Raw genomic sequence first — 21232 nt, forward strand, 5'->3', positions numbered from 1 at the left:
TATAAATAGCTGAATATAATTTAGTATTTTAATCTTATTAATCGATCTGTTTCAAAGCTGCTCCATGAATAGTTTATTGCAGTGAACTGAGTCAAAAGATCAATAAACGTGGCTGATATCGAAGAACTCAAATTTCAGCAACTTTACCCTTTAAAAACTTTCGTAGTTTTCTTGGTCCGCACTGCATTTTCCAACTCTCAATTGAAATTCCTTTGTCTAAGGACAGGTGTTTTTTTTTTTTAAATCATTTATCTAATTTTCTTTTTCTTTTTTATTATTATTTACATTTCATTAAGATAAGATTTAGTCTCGATTCCTGAAATAATAGTCTATTCCATAACAAGAATTCAGTATTGTCCCTGCTCCCCTGGATGACTCAGTCTTCTCTTCTCTATGAGAACCCTCCAGGGACATTGTAACGAAATCAGTGTACACTGCTTGTTAGTGTCATGCCTTATTTCACCTTTTTTTGATCACAGCAGAGTAGTCTTTATTGCCACGGTGATTATTTTTTACTTACTTTTAAACAGAATACTCTCCCCTACATGCATGAGATTAAACACCTAACCAGAATATTAAGAATTTCATCACTCATTTGACTACTATATTTCTCTCTCCTAACTCATCACAGATGTATAGATGTATATAGAGAAGACTGTAGTATTTCCTGCTAAAAACCCTACCATCACATCAAAAAATAAAAATCACACAGACACTATTTATGCCTAGCTTTTAAGATGCAAAATGTATACCTGTGTTCAAAGATACCAAGCTGTATCTTACTTCCTACAAAGAATTATGACTAACATCCACAGGAGCCAAAGGAAGCCTTCCACTGTATTATAACACCCAATACCTGAAACGGAGTCTGAAACACAATACTTGCTACTCTATTTACAATTTTATTCCAAGAACAGGTAAGATACGGAATAGAAATTCCTTTTGGAAGCACTGGCAAGTTTGTCCCTTCACCATCCTAAAGAGCTTATGCTAGATGTTTTCAGTGAATACTAAGAGAAAGGTGGATATTTTCTTCTTTCCTTCATTGCCTCTTCAATTAGTCTTTCTACAACATAAATAGTAACAACTAGATGGAAAATCACTTATAACAAGTCATTTATTTGATGAGTTGCCCATGAAAAAAAGAAAATTATGACATTCTGTATTCCAAGCCAAGCTCATCACCACAAATACTTCCCAGTAATTCATTAAACATCACAACTAGCATTTACCATCTGTAGTTTATGCCCTCTCCCTTCTACTCTTAGGGGAGGCAGCAAGGTCACGTTCTTTTCTTTAAAGCATTGTCCTGGGGAATCCATTGTTGCTTTCTAGCCTGAGGACTGCATAGCAGGTTTGTATTTTAGGAAGTAAGTCAAAAGAATAATACCTTGTGAATGGAAATCTGGGAGATCTGCAATGAACTAAAGAGCTTAAATCACAGACTACATACCACCTCTGAACTGTGTGTCACTTCTCACGAGCACGTTTGTCTGTAAAAAAAAATGACATTCTTTAGATTTAAGCGCTGCATAACACAGCTACGACACTTGCTCTTAGCATCGTCCGTGCAGGTTTGGTTGGCTCTTGCAGTCCAGAAGCCCATCTTGCAAAAGAGATGGGTGTTATCTGTTACAGTCCCTATCTTTGCATAACAGCAGCAGCTTAGCACACCTTTCGGGGGGAGGGGGAGAATAAAAACAACCCGTCCCTCCAAACACACATACAAAAGAAAGAAAAAGAAAAAAACCCAAACTCACCCTGTGCCTCTCTCCCAAACCTCCTGTCTTTATCATTCCTGTAGTGGACAGTAATTCTACTGACTTGTAAGAAGTGCAGTTACCATATTACTACACCAGCAAATTTGCATTGGTTGCTCGATTCAGAGTAAAACTAAAAAGTTTCCCATTGGCCCTCTCTCACTTCTGCCAGTAAAAGAATAAGCAAACACAACTTCTATGGGTATCTCAAATCTACACCGAGTGCTGCTGTGACTGCCAAAATAGATAAGTATTCTTTTTCTCCATATTTATCTGTTCTACAGCGCAGGTGGCAGAAGGGATACTGGCATCTTTGTCCAGAATGATCTATGCAGGAACACTTCTTTTGTATGTGTTGTTCCTGGTAGTGTCACACCTCACCCAAACATATTTTCATATCCGGCACTAAAGCATATCCAGAGCGTAGCAATTCCTTTATAGCCACTTACTCCTCCACCTGCCGCTGATGTTCACCCTAGGGACGGTTTGCCCACAGCTGGGCACAGACATTGAAAGGAACTATACATCATCTATGATTAGTGCAGCATAATTACAAAACATACAGAAAGTGACATTGATTACACCCACTGTAGATGGGCATTCAGTTTGGCAGCCTGAACAGTTATAAAGTATTTATGAGGATACCATATTGCCTTTCCCATGAGAACACAAGAGAAAGAGAACGATCAACAAACTCAATACATGCTTGGCACTTTACAACGTCATGTCTGAGGGGCATATTATTTCCCTGTTCTGCCCACCAGATTCCCATTGGCTTTGGTAGGATCCTGTGCATGCCCAGAAGGCTACGCCATCATTTGTCACAGTTCCCCCATCTTAAATTTTCTGTGGATCATTTGGAGAGAGAGGATCAACGCAGTAGGGAGAAAACATACTACTGGAGAAGCAGTGGCCCAGGAATCTGATGTATGAACTCATACTCTCCATGGCAACAAATTACAAAGCTAGAAATATGAGAATGAAGATCATATGGTTTCTCAGTGGGAGATCCAAAATAACTCAAAGAAATATGATCAAATACTTTTTTCCCCCTTTTTCAAATCTTTTGTACATTTTGCCATAATTGTTACGAAAATTGCACTTCAATCCAGCATTATGGAATTGGTGCTCCTTGATGCTGCACAGGGCTGCTCAGGATGCCCATCCTTATTTGCAATTTATAAATACGAAGCAAAGGAAATGCTTGTTTCCATCCAACAGTGCCTTACGAACAGCTCAACTGCCTTTATACTGTGCTGGAAACGCTTGGACTTCCTGCTGAAATTAAGTGCTTCCCTGCTGTACAGTTTTACATTAATGCCCAGATCAAACACTTCATGGCCATAAAACAAATTCTATTTGACATTATATATATATATATATATATATTTTTTTTTTTTTTATATTCCATACACAATTACCTATACTGACTGCTTAGGCTGAGAGCTAACAGGGAACTGAAAAAGCTCAGTTGATAGAGTCAATATTGTAGAAATTTTCTTATTCTTTTCCATCTATTTATTTACTGTAAACAAAAAGTTGATTAATCCTTCTCATGGATAAGTAATATATTCCATGCAACAGAATCATATTTATCAGAATTGCACTGTTTTACTATTTCCAGTATAGATTTATCAGTATTTTAATTGAGCACTTTTAGTAGTTCTCACAAGGCTTTTTTCAAGGGTGTTTTTTTTAAACAGTACATTTTAATGCTGTAGGTCTTTGTAAAAAACAGCCTTTTACTTATTGTTATCTGTTACTGAATCAACCTGATGAATAAAAACTTTCTACTGATGTAGATGTAGGTTGTATTATACACATTCATCTTCATCTGTTTCATTCTTATTTATATTAACAAACATATTTATCCAGCTATTTGCCTTGAGGTACTATTCCTTGCAGCACTGTGTTATTAATTACAAATGAAGCTAAGCCAATCAAAACACTTGGAAAATCATATCATAGTGCAAAAAACCATAACACGTTAGTAAATGCTATTTCTTTTAAAGAGGTCTACTGTATGCATGCAGGTACCAGACAAAGAAAATTTCTTCATCCACCTTCTACCAAAGCTCCTCAAACCTAAAATGAAGTATCCTTATCAATTCTGCTGGTACTATATATGTGCATTTCTATAAAAGTCTGTGTAACAGAAGAACTAGGCAAGGCAACTAGAATTTAACTTCTAGCTCCTTTTCTCAGGCCTAGCCCATTACTTATCACTCAGCCCTTCAAAACATAAAAGAGAAGTTGTTTATACACCTGAAACTGCTTCAGGGCTCGGTTTCACATGTTTGCTGTCTTCCTGATCCCAAGATTTGTACCAATAGAGAGCATGGAGCTTATCGATATTACACTGCATGTATTCTAGTTCTTCAGACATTATACCCCACTACATGGGTAAATTATTTCAGCATAGCTAAGTAAGGGCTATTTTATTTTCTGTCCTTAATTTACAGTCATTAAGTTCATATGTTTTACATATTGTTAATACAATTTAAAACAGAGCATACCCACAACTGTACTTCGAATATTGACTTAGGAACTACACCTCTTTTCTGCAGATATAATCAATGATTTTAGCCATTCTCAAAATTATGTAAGCACTTCTACTCATTATCCTGGCTGGTAGGTGGAGATGAAGGCATGGTAAACCCAAAGATCATGTTTTTATTTATTTTTTGTTTTGTTTTTTTAATTTTCTATATGTTGAACAACTACAAAAGCACTTTTCATTTACTGAGGAATTTTGGTTCAGAAGTTTAAAGAAGAGATAGTAATTCCCATCTAACACTTCTCTAATGACCACCAACTTATGACAATGCAAAACATCTAAGTGAGAGCCCTTTACAGTCATTCTATAGATTTATCAAATAAGGTGTCTCATTTATTTTCAATTAAAATCTCTTTTCTAGTAGTACACTTTCTAGTATTTCTAATAATCATATCTAATGCCATAACAGTGGGCTTTGATCTTTTTGAGGCTGTAACTTAGGGATAAGATGAGAACCAACAATCCCAATGTGCAACGTGTGGCCAAATTACATTCTAGATACTGCCAGTTCCTCTTTTCTAGTGTGAAGTTTAAGCCTAACAATTTCACCTTGTTTGTGAACTCATTATTCAGACCTCAAACACTCCTCACTGCAAAGGTCTACAAAGTTCTTTCATTCATTATTACTTTTTCTGCAGAGTTGCATAATCATTGAATTCCACCGGAACTTTTATATCTAATTGCTGCTAGCTTTAGCAGACTTCTACATTTTATAATAGGGTTTCAAGCTGAATGACCTTTAATCTCTAAAGACTGTGGGTGCTCTATCTAAAAGCAAAACGACTATCTGAACTTCCTTCCTGGTGTCCCCATAAGAGAGGTGGAGAGTTCCAACACATAAATACAACACAATAAAAGAATGAGCTGCTTCTAGATAGAGCTCTCACAGAATCCGAAATGAAGGGCTCTGCTTGACTTAGCTCTGAACACACAGAATACAAACAGCATAAGTTATTTTTTTTAGAACCGTGATTAAAAAACAGAATATTTAATGCATTGTATACAGCAACCTTACCATCTCGTCTGTTGAGCTTTGCAAAACTGGGACTGTGAGTACTGAAGAGCTCAGAGGAACTGGTAAAGGCTGTTGAAGGTAAGGGAGATACCAGTGCATCATCACAATTATCTAAAAAAAAAACAAAAAAAAAAACAAGAAAAATAGAGGTCATTAGACAAGCAATAAATAGGTCAACCTTGTCTATCTTGAGGTGTTGTGCTTTTCTACGTAGTGGGCTGAGAAAGAACACACTTGTGCTTAACATCCCTCAGAACAAGCAGTGCCACTATTGCGTGTAACTCCAAAATTTACCTGCCAGAATGACAGCCTGGCAGGACAGCAACTGAATGGGAACCGTTTTTAGGAAGCTGAATACTTAAAAAGCTTGATAATTCAGTTTTCTGTCAGAGAGCGCAATTTCATGTTATGCCCTCTCGTTAAACAACTCTTTTTGCAAAAGCCACTGGAAGAACACGGTAGCGCTCTGGCAGACTAAGTAACACCTCAGGTGCTGCGTTTGGAAAAGTTTCTCCACAAAACAGACACACAATATAGGAGTTGAAGTGACAACAGTGACAACTTACTTCTATATAGAAGTGACCTAAAGGGACATGATATCTGGCCTTGTGCAGTAACATGTGAAAGCATGCCCAGTACTTCACAAAACTCTTATGCTATATTGTAATCACAAACCATGGACCTTGTCTGCTTTTCTTCCTCAACTCATGCATACATATAATGACAAATAAGTTTCATTAGCTCAAAAGAGTAGTTTACTACATTTTTCCCCTCTTACTTACTCTCCCACATCTTCATCTGGGGACGGTTTCAATTGGATCAGGCTAACACTCAAGTTGAATTTTTGAGCCCATAATACTTGCATAAGAATGAAATTAGGCAAAGTAAGTTTGCTCATTACAATGCTGTCACACACACACATCTGAGCATATAGTGCAGGCTTTCAGCAGGCAATAAAAACCCCACTCATTTTTAATTGAATCTCCCATGGAGGAAACATGGATCTAATTACTGGAAAAGTCTTGCAGGTTACCAAGATCTCAGACATCACAGCGTTCTCACATTCCCAGAGTAAATATACAATTTGCAAGAAGGAAGAAAGAAAATCACTAATGATACTTTAGGGTTACAAAAGTCAAGGAAAGAAAGCAGAAATGATTACACAGTTACGGTGGCAAATTTAGACCGATCCAAAACTGGGCAATGCCTTTCCCATAAAGAGCCAGGCTGCATTAAAATATTACTCATCTTTTTCCACAATGACTCTGTGGAATATTCGAGAGATTTTTGCAATTTAAATCCTCCCTTATCATAAAAAAAGACAGACTAGTTTTTTGGTTGTCTGATCAACAGGACAGCAACACCGCTTGCTACCTGCAGCACCCTGACGTGCACATAAGGACAAAATCGTGGCTCAAAGGGTTAAAAACAGTAAGAAAGAATACTTTAAATAGATTCCTCAGTATGGATTTTTATATTGATAAGAGCATGGGAAAATTGAATGTCATGATGAATAATACTAAACATTAAATGCGTTTGTATTCTGAAAGAAGCAGGATGATATATTAGTCTCCTGAAAGCATTCAAAAGTAATATCCTGATTGATTAGCAAATAAGAGGGGATGGCAGTGGCACACTATTAATATAGCCCTAATAACTGGCCCAGGAACGGGACTAAAACATTTGAATCACCAGTTTAGATCTTAAGTAAGTCCTGTAGCACTGAAGAGTCTCCAATAGAGAAAAGCAAATACTGGGACAATATTTAAACTGGTAGACAAGATGGCTTGAGGAACATCAAGCCAGGTTTCCTGCTAAACATTTGGAACAAAACAGTCCCAAATGACAAGGAATTCAGCCAGTGAGGAGCTAAAGAACGGGAGCATAAGAGATTCCATCTAGCTCATTTCTGAGAAACATCTAATTAAACAAACCCGGTACTGTTTTTGAAGAAGCTGCAATTGATAAGAGGGGGGAAAAAATGCATTTAGTGTATCCGGAGTTGTAAAAGTATTTCACGTAGCCTAACTGGTGTTCGGTTAAAAAACGGCTATATAGGAAAATCAGCATAACCAATGTAATTCCTATCAGTGCATTAACTGATGGATCTCAAAAAGCAAATTTAAGAGAGGAAGAGGACTTCATATTTAAGTCACCATCAGTAAAAAGGCCTAAAAAGATCCATGAGTTAGACAGCTTAAGGACAAGTAGGCCACTGATGTTTGACAGTGAGGATAATTAGCCAACAAAACAAGTTACTAAAGCCCTGAGCATATTCTCTATCATTAATGGTCTTTAAGACTCAAAGAAGCTTCTATCTGTAATACGGAAATATTTGCACAGTGCTGTGCCCTTTGGTATGGAGGGGGTAACATTATAATTGTCCTGTCTGGACTTAAAAATCTGCAAATTAAAACACATCTGTTAAATTCACTCTTACTTGTGACCTGAAAGCTGGTTTAAACAAAGCTCTCAACTCGAGAGTACCTTAGGGCACTGAACTCCCACAAACTTCTGCGTCCTATAGAACTAAGTCGAGGGGTTGGCAAGCTTTCATAAAGGAGTTCAAGGTCTTAATGACAGATCCACATTAAGGTAGTAACGAAACCAGCTCAACCCTTTCAAAAGGAATAGAAGGAAAGATTTTCTACACCATTTAACTGCCAAAGTTAAGAAGGTGCAACAGTAAGACAGACTTCTCCAGGAGACAACCCTATTCCTCTATTCACAGTCACCCTCTGCAAGAATCTCGTTCTTCAAAGACTTCTGCACTCGGGTACCTGAGGCAGGTATCGTGAATACCTTCCTCGGAGCACTATCTAAACCCTAATGAGAGACAATATGGAGAGCCTTACTTTTATTTGTTAAAAATAGCAAGCAGATTGTAAGCAAGACTGTGCTCTGAGAAGATATCATGTGTGGCATTCACAGGCTAAATTACCAAGAATTTGCTGGTATGCTTGATATAACTTCAGAGATAGAGGAATCTCTATAAGAAGTACTTCAGGTGGAAAAGGATAGTCTGATTTGAAACAACTCTGGTGATACTATGCCTGATATCAAATAAATTATATTTACATTTAAAAATGGTATTTTTGAATATTAAGATTAGATTACCTATCACAGATGAGCTAGTTTTCTCTAACGATGTATATCCAAACCATTGTTGTAAGGATATTCAGCATCACTTGAAAACAGAGGTTGATTACAACTGAATGTAGAGATTTCAATTTAAATAATGCCTAGACTGCTGGCTCGCTTCAGTTTACTGCAGTTGCTATTAGAACATGAGAGAACACAGCACATCAGCCTGCTGATCCACCACTTCTCCATGTTACAAGCTCTGTGGGTTCTTCATTACCTGATGGTATCACTGGGTGCCTATGGAATACCAAGTTTCCCAGTACAGCAACAAATGTAAAACATTTCAGAGCAATGCATTTGAGGTGCTCCACATGGTCTCTGGAGGCTTCATCCTGGGAAATGACAATTAGTCCTCCTGCTCACCATCTACATTTCCATTCCCTTCGCTTCAGTCTCCAGATACACTCACCTGAATCTCTGCAGCTACAGCATTACAACACTATTTTCAAACCAAATTCTAGGATCCTATAATGCTTTTCCTCTAAACAAAACACAACTGCCACGAGTCCTTTCTTGAATTCATACCTAACTATAAAAATGCAACTTTAAGGCTTCAGGATTTAGGACAAAGGCTTCTGAGTGTGCCAGGACAAATACAGCCTGACTTCTTACAGATAAGAGTAATGATTGATTGACTTTATAGTAGCCTCCAAATGAAGTTGTTTCATAAGCATATTCTCCGAGAAGATGCAAGGTCACTCTTCTGCCTTTCCCTCAGTCAAAACGAACCTCATGGCATAAGAAGTCACACCAATTGCTCTACATGCACAAATCTACAGTGCAGGACATGCCAGAGTTTTTATGTGCCGAATGAAATTTCAAAGTACAGTAAAGCCAAAGGGATTAGAACGCATCAGAATCAGCTTCTACATGCTCAGCACACCAGGTCATTTGCACAGTAGCTCTGAAACACTCCCCATAAGAGATACTACATGCATGAGAACTGCCTTGCCCTTAGTTATTTAAAAACAATTACATTCAGTCATTTCTGCAACAAATCAAACCCCAGTAAATAACAGGCTGGTGACAGCCCTGATAAGGACACTTCTTGCAGTCTGTCTTCCCTAACTGAACAGCTGTTTCGATGACATAGAAATGCACAGATTGAGATCAATAACTTCTTGTCAAACCTAGCTGAAGTTGGCCATGCAGCTCAGAGGTAGGAGGTGCACTTAGCATAAGGACCACCACATAGGCCTAGCTTCCATGAGAGGCTAGACCAAAAAAACAAAAACAACACCCACACCTCTCAAGATTTCAAAACTCTTTAAGACAGGATGTTATCAAAGGATTTTAGCATGTTATGCTTCTTTCTCATTCACACCCACCAAAAAAGGAAGCATCTTCTCTTTGGGCAAGATTACCAAAGAGACTCATGGTAAAGCAAAAGCAAAGGCAGTGTCTGCTGAGGCCCAGCATACAGTCCAGTCACATCTCCTTCATTTAATGTGACAGAAATAGACCTGCTTCACTTTATTCCAGCTGCTCCTAGATTTCTATTTTCTGCCCTACTCCTTTTTCCTCAGCATTTTTTCCATTAGACTAACAAGATCTACGTTTCTTTAACTGCATTATATTTCATCAAAAAGGCTGGTTTTAATAAAGAAACAACTCCATGCCACAGAATGATTGAAAACATATGCACTCTTAAAGTATTTACAATTATTTTCCTCTATGTTTTCTTGCTGACCAGATAATTAGCAAAAAGGTACAAAAGGAAAGAAAAGAGCACCTAATTGTACCTTTAAACCATCATCTTCAGGCAAATCACGTAACAATACAGATGTTGACTTGCATATGACAAATGAGTGCTGAGCTTAGTTTTGAGAAATGCAGGCAATTAGATAGCATTTGTCATGCTAACAGTGTCATCCATATTGTTAGACCTCCCATCAGTCATCTTGCTTCTGAAATTAACAAAAATATTTATTCTTATCAATTCAATTTTTCTGATTTTTATTCACTTCCAATTTTTAGAAAATGATGACAAAAATTAACAAAAAAAGAAAAGCCCTCTGAACTATTATAAAGTTGTTTTGTTTATTGTTTTTGGTTGCCTTCTTGTAGTTCTAATTACCCTCAAGTTAAAAGCAAAGAAATCATATCCTCCTTGCCAACCCTGCACATTTTTTAATTTTGGCCTAAAACTTTTCTTTTTAAACACAAATATAAACATTTTCAGTTAAGATTTCAAAAGCATTCAAGTGAGATTTAGACACCAACACTCTTTTGCTCCATTGAAACGAGCCAGATAGAATTAATGAAAACTGATAATCTGTCTAAGAGTGAACCTCAGAAAAGGCCTTGTGCCTAAACATCTGATTAAGCTCTATATTTTGTGAAAGTCTTCAACATCTGTGACAAGTATGAAAAAATAATTGAGAAAAATGTATCCCAGTCCTAGAGAGACAGGATTTCAAATGTTTTTGAAGCACAGTAGGCTTCCGAAATGCAGCTAATATATTACCAAAATTGGTTTTGTGCAGAAACTAGAGATTCAGCCCAACTTTACTAATTCTTCCAGAACACATTTTATGTAAGTGTTGGAAGGTATGGCATGACCCAGTTAATAACTTTCTTCAAGTTTGAGATTATATTTCACTGTGACAACCAGTGCATTTAGAAGAATTCTGGCTAGTGGATGCTGAAGATATTCAGAAAGCCACGAAAAACAGAACCCCACTGTGGTCACGCTCATGTTGCTGTCATCCTCTGTTTTGAAGGAGATCAAGCCCTAGATCACAAACAGGGTCATTACCAGCCACAACCGACAAGCGTTCACATAGCTTTGCTGCAGCTGCCGTTTTTGCCCTTGTCTGCTTGAAGAATTAACAGGAAAAAGTACATTGATTTCCACCAGCAAAGGCCATCCAGAAAAGTTACCAATATTTCCTGAATGAAAGCTTTGATGAACAGGACACAATCAGTGAAAAGATCCTCAGTCCCTGGACTCCACATATTTTCCATACCTTTGGTTTGGGCTGCTTTTAATAGTGTCCTATCCTCATTGAGGCAAATACACAGAAAATCTTTGACCATGAAGCTTTCATTATGTCTGCTTGGTAGACTTTGCAGAGGGTCTCCTGTTGGACCCTCCTCTGCCAGCTCCTCTGGCAGCACGTGCACTGGTTCTTCTCTGCTGAATTGGACACGCTACATGCAATGAGGGCAGGAGCACTTCTGACCAGCTGGGCAAACTCTTCCCTGCACCAGAACCCTTGAGGTTGAAAGCTAATTTAGCGAGTTAAGTGCAGTACAAAACCTGACCCTCAATAACTAGCAGGATCACACAGACCTTTCCTCCACAGCTTGCTATTTAAGTCTTGATATATTTATTTTAAAGTAAACATAAAGGACATTTCAGAGTAAATCAGAGGCCTTCCAGCTTCCTCTTGGAGGCCTTGCTTGGAACTTAGAGGTATTTTATTTAAGTGGGACTTTTGTTGCCAAGACATAATTTTATTTATTATTAAAATACCAGCAGAGTTACAGATGGTGCTGAAGTTAAATTGTGTGCATCATTTTGATTGCAACAGTAAATTGTCTCCGTACTGGGATTTGAAGTTGAAAAGATTCACTTGTATTTATAGGCTAGATAAAATTCCTCTTAGCATTACCCACTTAATGGCATACTTTGTTTTACAGACATAAAGCATGCATTTCATACAATGCCTCTAACAGTGCTCAACAGTGACAACTGATGCCTTCCGCTTCATCTATTTTTCTTCTTTCTTCTAGCTACAATTCTTTTTTGTAAAGAAGAGAAATAAATATCTGAATATTCCTGCAGAAATTAACTTTCTGCCTTTACAGCTCAACCAGCCACAGATGTACTTAAGAAATACTTCCCTACTCCCTAAAGAAACAGGTAAAGCAGAAACACAGATTAGGGGCACAGATTTAGAAGAGACTGAGAGATGATACCCCTATCAAGAGTCCCTACACAAAGCATCTCACCGGACCAAGCACATTCTGCTGCATTCTGCTCTCATGATCATCTTAGCAAGTGATTCTGGGGAGGTTAATAGAAAAAGAACAATTTTTTTTTGTAAAGGAAAATTCCTTCTTTTTTCCGTTTTCCCAGAGACTGGCTATACTGGCATGCACAGCTGTGCACTCCATCTGTTAGCTGATAAGCATGGCACTAAGACAGAGAACTTAACAACAGAACAATATTCCTTTTTCTTTCCTCACTATATTGCAGGAAAACATCAATAGTTTAGCTAAGCAGGAACTCTTTCTAAATGATAAATTACGTAAATTATGTAAATTACATAAGTGTTCTTTCATTTGCCAGTAAACCTTGACAAAAAAGTATTACTCAATCAGCACATTTATAGAGCATCCATTTATGATACTTTCTGTACTAGCAACCTTGTCTTGCAAAAAGTGGTCAAGTCTGTTTCTGAATAATGCGAGGGGCTCTTGAAAACCTCTAATTAAATAATTGGTTTTACTGAAACAAGCATGTCTGCTGTCTAACTCCTACTCACATAATGAAGTAGGAGGCAAATTGAGGAACAGAGCGATCACATGATACTTGGGCTTATGAAGCCAAAAGAGGGATTTCAAACAAGCGTCAGTGGATCTCCAACTAACATACAGAAGCAATACTTGGTTTGAAAAGGGTCAGAGAACATCTGACAAAGCTAATTAACAATAACAATTAAAAAAAAGGTGGCCTGATGCTTAAGGAACAAACGTTCTCCAACTCCAGCTCTGTTATAATCCATGCAACTTAGGATGAGTTGCAAAATCTGCATCTGCAAAATGAAGGTACTGTGCACTTTATTCCATCTACTACCCTTTTTCATTAGATCATAGACTTTTCAGGACAGGAATCATCTGGTGCCATCAAATGGCAAATCCATCATGGAAATTCACTGAATAAGCAGATAGACTGTGATCTTAGCTACTAGAGGAATCATGCTTATTTCTATATGCAGTAGAAAAAAAGGATCACATCAGAAAGGGGGAACTCACCTCACCAATATTTATATTCCAGTGAACAAACCTGCAAATGAATGTCATTGTCCAAAGCTGTGATTTAGTCTCAGCAGGTGCAACAGTGGTTGCCAGCAGTCTTTGCTACTTTCTACTCAGAATGCGCCTTGGGCCTGCTTATCTTTTCTTTCAGCATTTGTGCAATCCTGCTAATTTAAGAATGCTCTAATCTGAGACCAGAAACTACAAAGCTGACCCAGCAGATGGAACAGCTTTTATATCAGAAGTTTGCACTTTTGACAAGTGACATGGCCTAGTGGACAGACAGAATAAATCCCCTCAATCCACAGCAGTGCGGTATATCCAGAAATTGCCTTTCTGTACAGGAAAGCACAGGTGAGTGATTTTGTCAGCACACGGCAGTTTTTCTTACGTCATAAAAAAATATAGTCAAAGAACACAGAGATGCTTTGCCATGGCTGCACATCACCACAGGTATCCTTTTCACCCTGAATCATGTAAGGCCAGTTAGTTGTGCATTTTAAAAGAAATAGTTCACATATTCAAAAGTTCAAAACTACGTCCTAGAGTTTTAGAAGTTTTGGCAGCACCCACACATGAAAATATAAGGTTGGAGTTATAAAGCACCAGATTTCACTACAAGTGCACCCTGCTCCCCAGAGCTGCGCTTCAGCCTCATCAATGAAAAAAAGAACTTCATGAATTAAACCAATAATATTGAAAAAAAAATAACATTTGTCCTAAAATACAATAAAAGTACAATAAAATAACAAAAAAGTTAATGTACCTGCACTCATCAGGAAGGCTGTTAGCCTCATTATTAGAAGAGAAACACAAGAATGGTTAGAGACAATTGGACTGAGTCAGTATAGGCATTCACTAACCTAAAATTAAAATGCAGAAGGAAAAAGGCAGACTTTCCACTGATGTATTTCAGTAGAAAGATTGTGCAGCAATTCACCGTTGAAGCAGTTTTTGCAGGCTGTATAAATACAGATTTTTAAATGAGGAGACAAATATCTTTTCCAAAGAGAAGAAAATTTCTTGGCAAAAAACAGGAATGAGAAAAGCCTTCTGCAGAAGAACACCAGTAAATAGGTTTGGCATGCTGAAAGAAATGTGAAAACCCAATTTGAGAAACACAAACACTTTATGTTTGGTGTTTTCTTTTGACCACCTCAGGAAACTAACGCTATCAGGAAAAAAAAATTGTTTCTCAACCAGACTCGGAAATAGAATAGCTTCAGAAATCTGAAATAGAGCTATGTTAGCCTTTTACCTCCTCACATCTAGGCCAATGAGACAGAAAGATAGTTCTGTTTCTCTAAAATATATGAATCTTTCACGTGGACTAACCTCTCTGCTATTCCCCGCACCTTTACTGACCTTCAAATTCAGCATGTTCACAGCAGCACTGCTGCAAACTTCAGTGGAGCATCTCAACACCAACTGCCTGTCACCATCACACCCATGACCACATAGCTCACCTCCTAAAGTGACTCCTGTTAAGTTCCACTACCTTTGCTGATACACATTAACATTAGTAAGGGTACCTTAGAGGGGGAGAAAAAAGATTAAATTCTAACTGTGGATCCTATTCCTATGCTGGGTTTCCTTTCGATTTCCTTTTGTTTAGGGATGAATTTAAAAAGGGATGTTAAGGAAGAACTATTATTCATTAGTTCTTGTCTCCTTAGGCTTCTCTGACACAGTGCTAGGGTTTCCCACTCCTAGTTTCTGTGAAGTGCCGGTTTCCTCCTGCTTTGGAACAGGGTCCATAAGGACCTGTCTTGGTGAGATACACATTCCCGTTTTCCCTCTCTCGAACCCAGTCACCCTCTTCAGAGTGGCAACAATGCTGGGCAACCTCCATCACATGAGAAACTGCATCAGGGCTCACCTATTGCATTCTCAAGTGGGATTCTGCTGCTGTAGTTTTCCTATGAATCTCTATGGAAAAGGGCTCATTTATTCAGGCAGACGTTGCAAAGACTTTCAGACAATGCTGCACCTTTATCTGATAGCGTTATTGCATGCACATCTAAATTTACAACCCTTATCTCTAAGGAAACAACAGAAGCAACTACAAAGACATGGAATGCTGATGAGTTTCACAGGCACAGCCAGGTTCAATGCACAGCAATTTAAAAGCCATCCCTAACCTAGAGGTTGTCCCCTGAATTTTCAAATCAATCATGGTCAAATGAGTTCAATTTTTATTTTTCCTTTGAATCTTTGATGAACTCAGAGATAAAACTGATTAGAAAGTGAGAAAAATACACAGTATGGAATTCACTAAATATGTTCTGTTTGAAAGGGAACCTCTTTAAATCAAGTAACATGCGAGATGGCATATTGAAAAGCAATTATAACTCTGAGAATTTCAGTACATCCCATAAGGCTGAGAGAATGTTCAATTTGCAGGCTGTGAGCAAGGATTAACGGAGATGAAGGTAGTGGTAAGTGCCCATGTACCATTGCATTTAAATGTAATGTCATTTCAAGGGATGATAAGTAATCATTTCACGTCTCAATAACCTCCAACAAAAACACCTTATTTAGCCCCCAAATATCCATTTTTAAGACTCTTCTGTGCAAGTTAATGGCTTAGATAAGGGATTGGATTGAAAAAAGTTAAGAATTCCCATTCTGAAGCAAGGTGAAGGCAGCTTTGATGCCAGTTAAAAGATGAAAATTGTCTGCCAGGCATTTCTTAGGGAACCATGTTCTCTCTTCATCAGTCACAGTGGCAGTTTTAGTGCTGCAAGAGGAAAAAAAATCATAGGTCTATTAAACTGAACATGTTGTCAAATAAGCAAAAGAGTTTATACATAGATTTTGATTTTAGTCTCTAAACGACCACGATTATTTAGTGCATCAGTACTGGGAGACCCTCACGATATATAGCTTCATTACAATCTTCTGCTATGTTGGGCTCAAATCCCACACTCTAAACTAGATCCAACACTTTTAATGATCATGTTCCTCAGCCTTCTCATCGCCAGAGATCTGGCCCATGACTTTAGACATACATAGGCAACCGGCATCAAATTTTCTTTTAAATGGTAGTTATTACCTGACCCTCGAGAAACTTCCTCCATCACCCGCTGATGTTAAGCAAGTACATCATAGCCTGCTAGGAAGGACGAAGGAGTCCCTACTGAGCAAAGGGGTGGGGCACGCCACGAGAGCAACGGTAGCATTGCCTTTCCTATCCATCACCCTCAAATACAGTCCTAGAGTTGTTAGGAAGGATGATTTTACAGTCCAGACTCACTGGAGAGTGAGAAACAAAAATCTCAACCTGCACAGACCCAGTATCTAAGATAAAGAAGGATAAAGGATGTAACAAGAGCATAGCAGGACTATTCAATTTAGCGTTTTGCAATTTTTTTTTGTTCTTTAACAAATTCACAAACATAGATGACAGTTAAAAAGTAAAATAGACTAAGCATTGCAATGCAGTATTTCTTTCACATGAGATTAACTACAAACAGGGACTCTTCAATAAAAAATAAACAAATCAACCAAAACCCTACCACCACACAATGAAAATTTAAGCTAGTCAAAAAATAAAAAGGGAAACTCGGCTATATGGCAATTTTCTTTTAAAACGTGGATTAAAGTATGAGCTTTAAAGCTAGCAGGACTCTGGTAAAATCAGCTATCTCTTAAAGGCTGTACCTTTTATTCTGTCTAAAGAGGCCTCTATCAATACTGTTCTCCTTGTGAACTTTCTATGCAGAGAATAAGAAACCTTGGCAGAAAGCAAAAAACCCTTATGCTCCACTACCTGTATACAAAACAGTGCCATCTTTGCAAGGTTGTTCAAGGAGACTTTGTAGATACAGTTGTCAGACTTGGAACAATTTTGGTAATAATTTGATAATTTTATTTTCAGATGTGACAAATAGATGACTTTCCCCAGGCTCCCTAATTGCTTGTCACTTTGTTTAGACACATCCTACTCCTTCGATATTGAATGACTACCCCAAATGCTTTCACATATAATTATGGCTTGATCCAGGCAAGCCTCTTTAAAAAACAGAGAAGCTGCATATATTAGGAATAATAATCTTTTAAATGTAGAGGAAAGCTAAGCACTGTATTTTCTTACCCTCTTTAAACCAATTTCAGATCCTGCATAGATTTCCTCTGGTCCACATCCCATTTTAATACACAAACTCCCACAGGTTTTATCTCTTCAGCTAAGCAATTAATAAAAGCTTGGCTCAAGCCATTAAAGGTTTATTTTATGCCCTCTAAATCCCTCGAGATAAATAGGAATTCGTGTTTATTTTGAGCCTTTTGAAATCTGAATCATTTCTGCAAACCCCTGCAGCCCTGAAACTAAAATCTAATTACCTGCAAGTGTTCGCACACACAAGTATACAATTCAAACTTGCTCCCCTATGTGGCAAGCTTTTAAAGATCAAAGAGTTACCTCGAGCCTTGAGGCTCCTTGTTTGAAAATGCACATCGACATTTAATGGCGTCACACGCGCTGAAGCCCTGTTCATTCCTTTGAAAACACACCCCTCTCCGGTGGGAGCAGTTTTCATTAATGCTAGCACTGTTGAAAGGGACCAGGAATATACCATCAGCAGACCCACAGCCAAATCCTCCTCCCCATGAAATAGGATGCCCAGTTGTCTCACAAGCACTGATTTGCAGCATCCTCACCCAGTACCTCAGCCCAGGGAAAAGGTGCGCGAGACCTGTTCCCACTTGATTTTGCTCTGGAGGAGCCACTTACAGGTGTAACCCCTTTCGCTTGTCCCTTTAGAGGCAGACAAGCAATGCTCACTTTGTCGAACAGACCTAAACCTATCTTGCAATACAACATGGCACCCAGGAATAAAGAAATGCTCTTAAAGTATTCTAGCAGGCTGTAAATTGGAAAAACTCCCTTGAAAAGCTACCTTCCATGTGGTCCAAAGCTGAGATTCCCCAATGAGAGCAAACGGGGGTGGGAGAGCCTGATATAGCTTATTTCATCCAACTTTTGGGAAGGGGCTAAGGAGAGTACATTGGTTTTTCTTTATCTGTGTTCTTCCCATTGGGTTTTCTCATTTATTGACAAAAATCAGTTCCAAAACTGCACACTAATTGCTTATTTAGATATTTTTGTTTGGGTACGTTTGTTGAAAGTATCAGTCTTGGTACTCAACAAATATATTTCTTCGAAATTGCCCCATTAGTCCAATATGGAAAAACATTTAGGAACCAGTAAGGGCTGCGGAGAAGTGGCTCAAATACGCAAAAAATCAGGCATGTGCTTGAGTAACTGTATGTTTTGCAAAATTTGGAAAACAAAAACAGTATGTCAAAAAGTCAATTCTAAGGCATGTTTCTCTGTTAGACTCATTTCCAAACACCTATAAGAATCTTATGTCACCTAAAAGATGCTGAGGTTGAACACACTTTATTAGAGCCAATATTCGATATCCCACTGGCTGCTGCTACTTTGCAAATCGCTCCTTTCAGCTGGATCGGCAGGACACAGGAGAAGTGGTCGAGCAAATCCACAAAGCTCCAGAACAACCGCAGCAGCCCCTGCCGCACACTCCTCCCCTGGAAGGTTAAGTGGATTTTGATGAAGCAATCAGCTTCAGCCACAAAGGGCTTGAGCCTATGCCAAATGAGGTTAAAAGGATTTTTTTTTTCCTCCATTAGCTTCAGTGGGCTCTGAATAAACTCCGGTCACTCAAGTGTGCCTACCAACTATAAGAAAAATTAAAATCTCGGTAAATCGTTCTAACTGTGGATTCTTCAAACCAGAGTGGCAGCAGAAAAATACATGCTCCCTTGTATATCACTCCTTGAGCCCCTGAATTAATGCCAAACCTGTGATAGTGTTGTCCCAGGACTTATGAATAGCACCTCGAGCAATGTTAATATCACCTAGTGAACCAGATTAACTCCTGTCCCTTTGAATTCCAGAGTGAGAGTGATAGTTCCTCATAAATCCAAGTGATTTTTATGTACTCATATCAACCCCCCTAAATAGCATCTCGCATTGTCTTTCAAAGGTAATCTACTTTTCACAAAAATTTCAAAAGTTCATGTCTATTGGTATAAAGCAGAGACTGATTCAAAGGCCATAGCACTATATCTTTTATGGAAGGAAAAAAGCACAAATGAGCAAGGTTTATATGGCCATATATAATCTTATTTTTTAAATAAAGCTAGACCAGTTTGCTAACCTCATTCACAGCATAGAGTGAAAGATGAGCTGTTGCCACATTTATACTGAATCACTCTTTAAACACTGATCACCACAAGATGCTGCTTACCAGTTATTTAGTTATTAACCCAAGGACAACCACAGCATTTTGCCATTGCCCTAGCTAATACCTAAATGTGGTCAGAGTCGCATTATTTCATTTTTGCTTCTTGTCTGCCCAAGTGTTTTCAGAGTAAGTCGGTGTCCCTGTGACATTCACAGATACTCTCTGCAGGCAGTTGTACTAGTAGGACCAAGCATGGTGATGGCTGAGGGCAGCACACATGAAAGCGTGCCAAGCCTAGTTAAATGAACTGAAGCAAGCTGAAGTTCATTTGCTATTCAAATAACACACAGCAGTCCTAACTGAAGTATAGGGACCTTACAGAGCTGGAAACATACACCAAGAGACCAGCTCTGAGATACATAGCATTAAATGTGCCTTCCCTTTCTCTGGGAGGGCATGTTACTTTATCTCCATACTGCAAATGGGGCAATGAGACATCAGGCTCCAACAAGGTCACACAGAGAGCCTGTGGGAAAGGCAGAAGCTGAATGGCCCCCCACCAGCTCCCCAACACTAAGCAGCTCTGCTCTCATTACTCCTTTTCCTTGTCCTTGCACAACCACAAGAATAAATCATTAAAAAGTCATGCATGCAAAGTGCTAGAACAGAGTCTGGGAGAAGGGCTAGGAAACTAAAGAAGATTAAGAATATAGGCATTAGGAGAGTTGAATAGAATAAATGCAATGAGAATAGGAAAAGCTAGAACCATTTTAACCTTCCACTTTTTAAAAAGGCTCAGATTTGTTAGTACAGTAGTTGAATGAGGCAAAATAGAGTGTTATGAGGATGGTAGTGTAGAAGCTAATTTAGGTACATGTCTGGAGCTTAGGTTGATTAGGTCATTCACAGCCTGAAGCATTCTGGCCATAATAAAGCCTATTCCAAACCATTCCTGCTGTGCCTCACTTCTGTTTATTTGACTAGCTCTGTTCAAGGTCCAGATTTGGCAGGGCCTCTGTTCCTCCAATGTACATTTCATTTCCAACCATCTGCTGAAGACTCAGAGCCTCTTCCCTGAAATTTGAAAGATTTAATGACAATTAGCTTGAAAATACTCTTTTAATTTTATTAACAGATTGTAGAATCAAGAAAACTCAGAGGGGAAAAACGCATTAAACAGCACTGCCTTTCCCCATCACTAGACCTGCCTACCAAGCAGTACATGCACGAGACATATGGGTAGCTGCAAAATTCTCTGAATTCAGAGCTATAACACTAATCCTGTTAGAAGAGTCATGATGCCCAACTTCTGTTTTTATGTAGCCTTAGTGACTCCAAAAAGACCTTGTGGAAATGCACTGAGAAGTCTGCATATCATTCAACAGAATCTTGTAATTTGGTGTTAGGTCCCGTATCACTCATCAAATCTGCTGGGTTCATCCCCCCTAAAATCAGTTTTAACAAGCATTAAAGGAAAGTATGTTCTTGCGCAGGTGGCCTGCGAGGCTAAAGTTGCATACGACTTCATCTGGGAAGTTTCTGCACAAGAGATGCACAA

At 38.5% G+C, this 21232-nt stretch overlaps 1 protein-coding gene across 1 annotated transcript in view; it reads right to left on the bottom strand.

Annotated features, from left to right (window-relative positions):
- The window catches only part of CNTNAP5 (contactin associated protein family member 5), a 294025-nt gene that overhangs the window by 217599 nt on the left and 55194 nt on the right, over positions 1–21232 (bottom strand). Inside the window, exon 2 of the mRNA XM_068948985.1 lies at positions 5333–5443. Within this exon, the coding sequence (XP_068805086.1) occupies positions 5333–5443 (111 nt within the window). The remainder of the gene's footprint in view (positions 1–5332; positions 5444–21232) is intronic.

This window comes from Struthio camelus, chromosome 6 (assembly GCF_040807025.1).
Source record: "Struthio camelus isolate bStrCam1 chromosome 6, bStrCam1.hap1, whole genome shotgun sequence".
Classification (NCBI taxonomy): Eukaryota; Metazoa; Chordata; class Aves; order Struthioniformes; family Struthionidae; genus Struthio; species Struthio camelus.